This window comes from Etheostoma cragini, chromosome 17, assembly GCF_013103735.1.
Source record: "Etheostoma cragini isolate CJK2018 chromosome 17, CSU_Ecrag_1.0, whole genome shotgun sequence".
NCBI lineage: Eukaryota > Metazoa > Chordata > Actinopteri > Perciformes > Percidae > Etheostoma > Etheostoma cragini.
Genome location: NC_048423.1, coordinates 16282764 through 16295160, shown reverse-complemented (window position 1 = coordinate 16295160; position 12397 = coordinate 16282764). Strand labels below are relative to the sequence as shown.

The 12397-nt window shown below is 41.0% G+C and overlaps 1 protein-coding gene across 1 annotated transcript; it reads left to right on the top strand.

Annotated features, from left to right (window-relative positions):
* Positions 1–352: 352 nt before the first annotated feature.
* LOC117960716 lies at positions 353–12354 on the top strand. Its single transcript, XM_034898829.1, has 15 exons — positions 353–1524; positions 2169–2219; positions 4077–4177; positions 4441–4567; positions 4692–4747; positions 5838–5943; positions 6539–6697; positions 6793–6910; positions 6995–7056; positions 7316–7441; positions 7526–7620; positions 7716–7877; positions 8023–8219; positions 8548–8677; positions 12122–12354. The coding sequence occupies exons 1-15, from the start codon at positions 663–665 to the stop codon at positions 12317–12319; spliced, it is 2550 nt and encodes an 849-aa protein (XP_034754720.1). The 5' UTR covers positions 353–662; the 3' UTR covers positions 12320–12354.
* Positions 12355–12397: the final 43 nt, after the last annotated feature.

Here is a 12397-nt window from a genome sequence, read left to right as displayed (position 1 = left end):
AGAAAAACACAGATATCATCTTTTCATACGAGCTTACGATGTGGGTGGTGTGGCATATTGGTTTTAAGATGATGCTGGATGACTTATCATGCACCAGAGAACAGGACTAGGCCTGTGGAATGAAGAAAATGTCATCTGATGCCATAGGGGTTGTATGAGCCAAGCATCCGCCGGCCCATATTCTCACCAGTTTCCATATAGTACATGTTAAGTCTACGTCCCCGACAGATGACCCATCAAAATTGAACACACAGTATAATCATAAAAATGCAATTTATCTACATTACATATGCCGTGATTTTATTTTTGGCAGGGTGTTGCTGTCTCATAAGAGCTCTTTGAAACTAGAGCTGTATATGCAATGATGCTGTTTAACATATCAAAGGTTGCTGACTAAGCCCAGCATTCATTTCAAGTGTTCACCTGACCCAGAGCATGAATTTGTCCATTCATTTCACTCCTCTGCTAAGCAACGCATGTTGCTGATGAGTGTTTGTGCGCAGTGTGTGCAGATGCTTAGGCACCTATCACAGGGCCAGTATTATGTTTGAGAGGTGTGGATGGTTGTTTATCTTCTCTTTAGTCTACAGAGGTTTATCTGATCAAACTGAAGAATGGTGTGTTTAGCAGTATAGCCAGTGTGTGGTCAGGCAGCCACTGCTATGGCAAGTGCAAATGCAGAGAAACAGCGGCCTTGTAGGCGCCCATGGAGGAAGAGCAATCAAAGTCTTCCAGGCAGGCTGTTCTGCTGCTCATGTTGGCGAGGTGAGGAGAGGGATACTCAGCAGGAGCAGGAAAAGAAGATGAACGCAGGCCCTCAGCATTCATACTTGGATCAAGTGGAATCAAGGGAGAGGGAGGCTATCCAGATTACAGTAGAGGATCTGGGAATAGTTAACACCAGCTTCACCCTGTTCGAGGAGGTCCCCGTCACCTCGATGAACAGCATGGTCCGCTCAGCCAGCTCTGTGTCAGCCTGCCGGAGGGCTCTGAAAAAGCAACGCCTGAAGCCTCTGTCTTCACTTGCTATAGAGTCCCATTCCCAACCGGCCATCACTTCTACCAGTGGAGACTATGATGAAGAAGACGAGGCAGACCCGTTGCTGTTGGAGAGTGGCACGGATAAAAAACAAACTTGTGATAGCCTCCTGACACCACCTGTTATTAATCTGATCCCTCCCACTCCCTCCAACGTTGTTGACGACGATCAGTTCTTTGACAGGAATTCAGAAGAAAGTGTGGCACATACATCTGGCAGTGATGGAACCTTTGCTGCTAGTGACCAGGAGAGTTATGAGGAAAAGATGGAGAGTGTGGAGACAGAGGAGTCAACAGAGGAATTCACACTGGCTGAGAATAAGGTCAGTGCTGATTATACAGCTGAGCCTAAAGAGGACCCAAGTGATGAGTGTGGAGAAGAAAGAGAGGCTACAACAGTCAAAGAGGGGGATGAAGAGAAAACAAAGCCCAGGTTCTTACGTTGCGCCTACCAGGTGGTTCCTCTCCCTAAGTACCCCCAGAAAAGTGAGTCTAACAGTGATAACATCTCCAGTGATGTTTCATTGAAATCCACAAATAAAGCAAATCTAGTTCAAAATCTTGAGCTCAATAGCGAGGTACCTCCGTGATGTTTAGAAGAGCTTAGCAAAAACTCCAGCTTTGTCACATGTACCTTCCAACAGTTCCAAAGCTGCCACATTTACTGGTTGTGTTTCACTCGTGTAGAAATAAAGACTGTGGTTTAACAAGCAATGCAGCTGTGCCCAGTGACTGCATACAGCAACTCAACTACACATTTATTGTAAACTAAACCCACTGAACAAAACCCAGGTGATTGTATTTAGCCAACAAAATAAATCATTAATTAGAAAAATACTAAGCTGTTGCTAACTAAGTTGCTAATAAGGCTAACTGCTAAGATTGGCTAAACAATATGCTTTTTGCCCATAGACATTTTGACATGTCACAGAAGGACAGTAAAGCTGTGAATATTGACTCAGTTTCAAGGTCCTGGTAATGTACATACTGGCCCACTGTCACACTGTCATGGCTTACTTGGACATTTGAATATAGCTGAACCATTGTTAATATATATATTAATGTTCATTTTTTATGTTAAAAGATATTGTCTTCACTATGGTTGTCTTTGGTTTCTTTCTCTGTCACAGGAAACTTCAACACTGGAATAAATCTTTTGTCATTTACTGAGCACAACTTGGGTGAGTTTTCTTGATGTAAATTTGCAAGTATTTGCATTAAAAGCTTTCTGCTTCCATTTAGGGAAACTCTAGGTGAGAGGTAAATAGCACCAGATGATGGTTCGCTTCATCCAGCTGTTGAGCTCATGTGTTGCCTCTTCGTTTTGATCTCAGTTCCCCATTCAGATGAAATTGCAGTCATTATGTGACATGGCTACAGTACCTCGAACGTCTCCTTTGGGAGTTGCAGAAGTTCCCCTTTGTTGGAATCCTTTTTAGCTATTGTGTGTATATTCCCAGTGTGTGGCTGGGCAGGCGGTTCCCAGGTTTTGGGTTCCTGTGACTCAGCATGCTCTCCTCCCTCAGTCGTCTCTCAAAGAGCTTAATTTCTTTTCAAATCAGAGGAGGACAATAATACTGGAAACGATAAGCATCACTTTTGCCTATCCATTACATCAATGCGCTGAAAAGTTCTGACTCTAAAGCACTGCTTTGCCTTTAACCCTCTGTGTGTCTGTAGTTGTCAAACTTGTCAAGAACCCAACCTAGATTGCTCAGTGTGTTTGTATCGTGTGAGTGCAAGGATGCAACGTGTTTGACTGTGCTAACCAGTCAAGGGAAAGAGAACTCCCTCATGCTTTGACTTGTCCTGACTGAGCCAAGTCAGACTGGGAATTATGTCCATCTCTCCGTTACTGGTGATATCACCCATTAAGGCAACATCAGGCTGCGTCCCTAGGCCTGCCTACATTTTCCTGTCCTTTGTTTTGATTGGGCTTTTCCTGGACGACGCAGGCTGTGTGAAGTCTGAACATGGTTGTGGTAGGGTGGGTGTAATGCTACCCTCCATTAGCATTCTCAGACAGCTCTCCACCTTGTGTCCCTTCTCTCCATGCATGGTTAAACCGAGTCACAGAGCGAGACTGGAAACGATTTTCTCGGGATCTTATAGCTAGACTCATCGCTTTTCTCACTTGGCTGTTCTAGTCAAGACGGTTGTGTTTTGCATGCACTGTTCTGAATTAGCTATAGGCCAAATTTTATGATCCTCTACAGAGTGACTCACAGGCCAGCCAGGTGATGAAGAGAGTGCTCGCTGCTCCCTTCTTTGCACTCCACTGTCTCTCCAGCAACCAGACAAGATTCCACTGCTAACACACATAAACCAATTACATTATCTTATCTGATTCTGACTTCATCTAAACTCCCATCCATGTCAAACCACCCTTTCAGAAACAGGCCCCTGAAATTAAAAACATGTGTTTAAGCAATTAGGCAGTTTTTTTTTGTTAGGTAAACTACTTGAAAAGACTACTGTTTTAAACAGTAAAGGGGCTTATTACGCTTTAATCTGTGAAGATATAAAACTTAACGTAGTTACAAATCGGAACTGAAAACATTCCAACAGCTATCACATCATAGAGTTATGTTTTCTGAGAAAGCCAGCCCTAGCTTGGATGCCATATTCTCAGCCTCATTCGTCTGGCTTGTTATGATAGCAAAAAAAGATATCTGCTCGCTTACCAAGTGACATTTGGAAAATGTAAGAATATGGGCGTTCTGTGGGAAACAACTTGGGTTGTCAGAGAAGTATGTCATCAACCAGACGGACATTAGTGTGCATGACGGGTTGCCAAGCAACCCCATCTAGCTGTGTCCAGTATCAGCACCAACTAAAGCACTGTAAATAGACCTAATGACCTGTATGCCTAAAAAAGACTGAGAAGGCCTGAAGCCATTAGAATAAAGTGGCTTCAAAGAGTGAAAATATGGTCTTCATTAAATAGTTTGTTTCCCATACAGGGAAGAACTAAGATAGGAATAACTGGAATCAATTCTTATACATTTATTGACTTATTGTTTATTATTACTATGCAGATGAACTGAGCAACAGAGATGTGAGCTGCTCCAACATGCTGAAAGCTGAACTCTGTCGGCTTCCTCACGCTGTCAACATGGAGACATTTACTCACCAAAGGGTATGAAGGCCATGCAATGAACATTTTTTTTATCATCTCTTCATACTGTGTATGCTGCATGCTCTATAGCCCACTCATGCACCTTTAATGTATCTATCTGTACTATCTACAGAGAGTCACTACACATTCCTGGAAGAAATACGCTTTAACTGATTCATACTATGTATGACCATGTGTTACGTCTTCAAAACACTGACTGTGAATTGATATTACTGGGCTAGATTACCAATATAATGTTAACTGAAACCTGTGTTACATGACAGAGGCCAGTAACGCGCTCCTACAGTTTTGGGGACACACCAACCAGGAGTGCTACTTTCCACGCTTTAACCCAGAACACAGAGCACCAGGAAAAGGAGGGGTCGCCACGACGACGACGCATAACCGTTGGTGAGTTTGGTAATACCATATCATGGACAAAAAAGATTATTCTACATAATATTTCTGTTCAGACTTAGACATTATGCAAAAAACAACCGTACATGTCTCTGTTTCTTTTATGGCTTTCATGCAGCTTCATATATGCCGTCTATTCCTTCTAAGGATCAGAATGGAAACTTCCCTGAGAAGGTACTGTAAACCATTAAAGCAAGGGCCTTCAGGGTGGCACACAGCACACAGCCCAGAGCTGCCGCAATTACAATATGCTCTGTTTATATTTCCCAGCTCCCTTGATCTGTCAAAGCAATGACTCTGCAAATAGTCTCAGAATCTTCGTCTGTATCCAGGATTCGCCAAGCAAGATTGCTTGTATCCTTAGCGATCCGTGTGTTAGCTGAAACACAACTTATTTTTTTTAAAGCAAATTGTTCACGTCCTGCACTTTTTATCTCCATGCAACATCTACTGTTTTATTTCCCTGTGGTACCCAATCAACAACATAAGAGAAATGTATTCAACATGCATCTTAAGCAGCCAGGTCTCACACCAGAGGCCCACATTGGGACCCCAAATTAGACAAAATGGCTGAAACTATGGATCATTTATGTGTTTTTGATAAATTATGATCTAATAGGGTTTTTTTCCTTTCTAAAAGTCTCTGTCTTATAACATAATAATGAAATCCCTAAGACAGCCTAACCTCAATTTATCTAATCGCTCCACAGTCACCTTGTAAAGCCTCTGTTGGCAGTAGGGAAGACTAGTTTTCCTCTCAGGAACACCATAAACAGAGAATATGTGACTAAGGCAACGATGACATAGAAACATGTGTTTAGGTAAACATTTCTTTTTCAGTATTTTTAATCACTTGCTTACAGTTAAACACACAGATGTGTTTACTTGCTGTGATATGTCGAAACTAGGATATCCAACACAGTCCTACTTACTCAATCACTAACACACACAATGACAAACTGCCTGGCAGTTTAAGCAGGATCTCTTGCCATCCCTTCCCATTAAATAGGTCTTTACATGCAGCCGTTTGAGTTAGAATCATCTCTCTGCGTCATCATGTGCCGCTCTCTTTGAAATTCCCAACCTTTGCTTACTTTTTGGATTGAGAAATGCATACTGTACTCATCTCAAAACAATAGTTTAAAGAGTATTTTGCTTGAGTGAAGAGTTTTTATAAAAGTAATGAAAGCAGTTTTTCCCATGCCACTTGTTCCTTGTAGAATGTGGTATAGGCAGCAGGTATGTAACCTCTCCTTCTCCCCAGGACGTTGACAGGCAAGTGGCCAAATGTCTTCGGGAGCTGAACACAGATGAAGTCTGCCAATGGTTCACTAGTATTGGACTACAGAAATGTCTTCCTTTCATCAGAGGTAAAACACATTTTTATGACAGCCTCCTCTCCCAGCCCTGTGGTTACATGACAAAGGAAAACATTGCCAGTTGGATTTTTGTCCACCGCAGATCAAATCAAAAACTTTTTTTTCCGCATGAATGTCAATAACTTGGAGATGAAGATAATGTAAGATTAAACCTGACATAATCACTGCATAGATGATTTTATAATTGCAATATGCACGAGGTTTAGGCAATAATAAACTTATCTTATTATCCTTCATATTTCATTAAGACAAAAATGACAACATATTTTTCAAAATATTGGCATCTTTAGAGTTTTCCCATTTTAGAAACAACCACCTCTGTCATATTCCTTTTGTAATTTAGTAAATAATATATAATAGCTGAAAGCTCATATAAGTCTGTAAAAATGTATATATTTTTGTAAATACTAACAGTTAGTTACATTTTTTAAGATTTCTTCTACTTTCTCTCTCATAAATATGTCACTTATGTGTTACTACATACCCAATTTCTACGGTTTTGTTTTTTTTAACTAAAACGGCATTCAGGTATGCAAAGACTTTTCATATACCTTTAGACAAAATATTCTAAATGTTTGTCTTTCAGAAGTAAAACTGTGTGGCGCAGATATTGCTTTGGTGGATGTGAAGACTCTGGACATCCTGCATATCGCCACACTGGAAGATAGGGAGCTGCTACTGTCGGCCATTTATAATGAGCTGCACCCCCCCAGCAATGTCACCCAGAGGCTCAACTCTCTGCTTGGTAGACTTACTTTTACAGCTTACCAACTCCACTACAGCTTGCAAATAAAGTCAATTTCAAGAAGATATTTACTGATATTTCTTTTGTTTCTACAGAATCCTTAGGCCCTAATAACGTTGAGACATTCACTGCAACATTAGCGTCAATGAGCAAATCTAAGTCCTCTCCTCATGTGAGCTGCCTGAGAATGAATCGGCGTTCCCTCAATCTCAGGTACAGCCTCTCATTTACAGAAAATACAAAAATAAAAAATAAAACAAGCTCTGGTTTAATTTCTTGGCCTTTTTTCAACAATAGAAACAACAGCCAAAACTACAAGGTGCAGAGGAATTCTCAACTGATAGAGATTACTATTAATGGTGAGTAACTGAATTGTTTAAAGGTTATATATATGCAGTATATTATAACTTATACACTATATAGAAAAACCATAAACATTTAGAGCATACACGTGGATGTGAATATGTAATACTCACTTACATATAGCCATATACAGTATAGCCACATTACCCAGTGTATAGCCTGTGGTTTGGCTGTTGCTTTGATATACATAAATGACACTTATGTGAGAATAAATCAGGCTTCCATATTACTTTTGATTGACATGTTGTGTTGCAGAATCTGAGCGGATAGTTCATCTCAGAACTCCAAAGGAAACAACAGTGGGAAAAATCATGGAGTCATGCATCAAAATGTTGGGAATGACAGAAGATAAGAGCCTTTTCATACTGAAAGAAAACCAAGGTGCACAGCACATCATGCAGTCTTTATAAAAAAAACTATAAAAACACATATGCATTCATATACTGCACTGCACTATGTTTTAAGGTTCATCAGAGGAGCTCCCACCAGATCAGCAGATTGGGAATCTACTGACACTGACATCAGAGAACAGACAATTGGAGCTCCATTTGAGTAAAAGGGTATCACTGATCATTTATACTGTATGTAAGGTAGCAGGCTTTACCTGACATACGACATTCAACAAGATACATTTGTGTATGCTTTTGCATCATAGGAGAAGTCCTCAGGTATTGATTCACACAAAAATCCAGAACTCAACAGTTCTAATGAGAACAGCAATGTCAACAAAAATGTGGAGGTAAACCAGCTAGCTAAAGAAGAGAGGATCAAGGAGCTAAACCAACAGGTGGACTCGCTACAAAATGTTATCCTTCAGGTGAATATCTGTCTTCAACTACATCTATGTAAATATGTAACAGAAAAACATTTGCTCTACATAATGTAGGTAATGATGCCATAACTGTGGTGATTTTATCAGCTTGTTAGTGAATATAATCATGCTGTTCTTTTGAAACCCAAAGGTCCAGGAGCTCCACCACGGTCTTGTGGCATTTTGCTCAGAGATAAAGAACATGGATGGAGATTTGGATGTAGACAGGCTCGGCTCTGCGGAGCTGATGCAGAGGCTGGAGTTGGTTAAAAGCCAACTCCATGAGAAGAGGCAGAGCCTGCAGACCCTCAGAGACAACATTAACAACTCCATGGCTCACAAGAAGAAGTAGGTGGACTAGCTATGTTAATTAGTAGCTTGTTCAACAATGCATACAAGTTTTGGTCCACCAGTGTCGTATTGTTTGTGCCACTTGTTTGTGTCTGACTGTCATCCACCCAAAAAGACTATGTGATGTCACTGCATATCAAAAGGTGATCAGGGTTATAGAGACAGCATTGCTACTTCAAGGAAACAAACTGCTGTGTTTATTTAACTCTGGTGAAATTCACATAAAACATTTACTACATTTAAACTACATATTTCACAAACCATGAACTGTATATATGTATGTAAATATGTGATCTTTTCTGAAATGTGGTCTCCTGCCATTCAGACAGTTGGATGTTCGTCTCTTGGAAAAGATGAAGCTGAACTGCCATGTGTTTAAGGAGGAGATTTCCATGGTACATCTCAACCGGCAGGCGGCTCACCTCCAAAATGCTTTGCAAGAAAGCTATGTTAAGGTACTACTGATCAAAAATTACAAACAGCTTTCATGGATTTTTTGAACTGCTGCAGAATTTAAGCAACAAGCTGAAGGCCTGGAGCCTAGTCAGTGGAGTTTAATCGATTGCAAGTGAAACACAGTCACACCAATATGTTGAATAGCTGTACGGTCTGAGTCAGTGAATGTTCAGATAGCTAAAAATAAACAATGATAAACTGATATGTGCATCAAAACAACACTAGATACTGAGAGTAGCATATGTGATACGGGATACTATAATCAAACTTTTGCTGAAGAAAGAACAGTCAAATGTGTCCTTTTTGGACAATAATGACATGGCCAATGCTGTCCCCTGTGTCTTTAACCATAGCAGAACACCTAGAAATGTATACAATATAACTGGCTTTTTGTCACTAATGAAAGCCATGTTGTGATAATCACAGACCTAGAGGGAAAAATAATCAACAAACATGTGAAGTTCATATATTTGTTTACAATAGAATTAGCACACACTAAGAAAGGGGGTAACAGCTTCCTGATGTGGTAGTTCATTAATTGACACTATTAGCTCCATCAGCTTTGATCTCATCTACTGTTCTCCTGAGTGACAACACAATGCTCCATTCAGTCTACTTTGTGTCGTTAAGCTGTGCAGTTAGAGAGTGGGTATACACGGCTGAGTAAAGTCTTTTGGCTGAACATGCACTTTTTCTGAGAAAATGATGTTTAGCGCTGACATCCGAGAGCCTGTGACCATACCAACAATGGAATGTGTGTGACAAAAGCCACTGGGAGAGTGCAATGGAGAAGTGGGCCAGCATGTGTAAAACTATCTCCATCTATCCCCGGAGGAGCCTACTTCTTTTTTAATGTGGCTCTTTTATCCCGTTGGAGAAGCCCTAACGAGGTGCCATGAAAGGACACACGCGGCTTCGGCTTTGAAAGGTGCCCCGTGTCACGTTGCCGCCCCGGGGCCACGCTTTTTTAGGTGCTGAGTTTGTGGGAAAAGCTGCAGCGCTAATGTTTATCATATGACCTAATCAGAGTTAACACACAGGTCAGAGCTGAGGAGCAGCCTGGGAACTGATGAAGCTGCTGCTCTAATAAGGAGCAGACCGCCCTGTGTTTGGTCTCGTAGGCTGCCCCGTATTACAGACAATAAGGAAATATTTTATCATCGGCAGTCTAATCTCTGGGATCTATCACAACTGGAGAGCATCAATAAAGCAGCCAAGAGGGAAGGAGAAAGGGAAATAGAGAGAGGGGAGAAGGGGAAGGCAACAACTGGCGGAAATTATTTTAAATAAGCAGTTTAGCTTGGACAACTTGAAAACTTCAGACAGACTATTAAAGATGGGAAATTGGAAGAATCACTGTTTTGCCCACGCTTTAGTGTTACATGTCCGGTGAGGATAGATTGAGTTCTGAGAAAAATGTGTCACCTCTCTGCCCTTGGATGCCCCTGAATTTGACAAATTGATAAGGTGCCTCCAGTTGATCAATGTGGTCAGATTATGTCCCATTACTCTGCCCTCCATGTTCTACACCAAGGTTGATTGTATTAAAGATCTCTGCTGTTGGAGCAGCCAAGGTATCAGCAATCAGAATAAATGAATTTAAGCACTGAATTTAGAACTATCAACACTAATCATTATAAATGAAATACAATCCCTTCTACTTAGCACCTTTGTTGTCTGAGCTGTCAGAGGAGCATTTCTCACACTTGGTGAAACACAGATCATGTTGCAGCTTCCTGTGATGGAGGAAAAGTATTGTGTGTTGCTAAAATTTTAAACTTATAATCAAAACGTTCTCATTAATGAGAAAATAGGTGAGCCGTTATTTTTCCCCAGAGTGACCTTTTTGATCTTGAATAGCTGTGTTTAATTGCCTACTAACAGTCCATCGGTTGTGTATGTGGGATATGTCTGGCCCAGGTAGGGTAGGATTTGACGAGATCTTGTGGATAAACAAGAAGAATATGAAGAGAAAATTCCTTGGCCTCTTGGCATATGTCCAACATTAAGGCAAACTAAAAGGGAAAATGATGCGCATTAGAGTGTGCTTCTCAAGGGGCTTGGGCTTTGTTTCCGTGGATATATCCTGTCTGGCCCACTTGTCTGAGGAGCAAGAAGCCTTAGCTTTGACCCCTGACCCTGGCAAGGCGGCATCTATTGCTGCAAGGCATTCACATGCCGTTCAGAGGGAGGGGGAGTATGCCAAGAGGCTGGATAAGGGAACATTGGAATTTAGTGGTCAGACTCACAAGTTATTTCTGATCCCTGCAAGCTACTTGTGATGTGATCTCTTCCAAAGCTAATCATTACATCTTGGTGGTCTTCAGGCATTGACGCAGCCTCCGTCTTATCTCTTGGGGGCCTCCATATAGTGGTATTTGTAATCCTTTTCCAAGAAAAAATTTTACTTTTTTTTTTTAACAAAGGACGGTAGTTTATATTTCAGAGGCATAGAAACATACCTTTGGAAGTTTTAAAGATTCAAAAAGGTTGTGATAAAGATAATTATACAGATGTGGCACGTTTATATTTGAATCTCTTTAACTGTCTGCCATTTACAGCACCTTGAAAGAAAAGTTCATCATTGTGGAAACCAAACTTATTTTTTTTCTTGCCAAGAGAAATGATAAAGGCTGGAAACGGGGAGTCGGCGAGCATCTGCCTACCAGCACCTCTAAAGCTCACTAATGTACATGTTACATATTGGTTGTTTAAGCTGTACTAAAGCCTGAAGTTATTGTTTTACATGGGGCTTCCTGTTATCACAGTTATGACAAGACTCCGAGAAGTCACCGCGTCCGACCAACTACTCTTTCAACTTTACCTAAAGGTGCACGGCCACACAAAACAGTGTTTACATTTTTGAAATATGTTAGGTCCTTATGTGTTTGTGTTATGTCATGAATGTGAAAATGAACTGCTACGTCCTCTGTCATCTCTAGCCACTGAGAAGAAATAAGCGGAGAAATCAGACAAATTACAAAAGCTGGTCAGTCTGACGTTATGTTGCCTAAACTCATTACTATTCATGAGCTCGCCCAGTTGCACCGGGTAAAGGATCCTGATAGCCAGGCTCTTGTTGGCAAGCTGTTAGCCAATCAGAATCAAGCAGCTTAGCTTGTTATTATTAATTATTATATTAATGAGAACAGGCACAAATCAAGCTGAGTCTTCCGGCAGGCTTTGTGTACCACACTAGAATGGCTTGAAACAAGGTGACAAAGGCAGTCCATGGTAGAACTTCAGACATTACCACAAAATAATGAAATATGTGTGGCAGGGTACCTTTATTACACATGTACTATAGTGTCACACACAGCATATTGTGCATGCCATTTACATCAATCCACCACAAATAGGCTATGGTCTAAAATCTGAATCATCTGCATAAAAGCAGTCTGTTTGTGAATGTGCGCAAATTTTCTTGCTGTTTCTACATTTAGGAGAAAGCTCGGAAAAAGGGTTTGGACATTGGTAGCCTGAGCCAGCTGGTGTCACAGCAGTCTCCTGCCATGCTACTGGTTGTACAGGAGAACCACAACTCCGATGGCCATTATGGCTTTACGTGTCGCTACAGAGAAGATAGCGGACTAGTGGTGGTCAAGGCGGACAACTCTCACCTCTGTGTGGATGACAGGTAACACACAGACACATACAAAACCAAGTTATGCGGTTACTTGGTCACTCATCAAACCTCTTTCTTTCATGGCTCATAAATA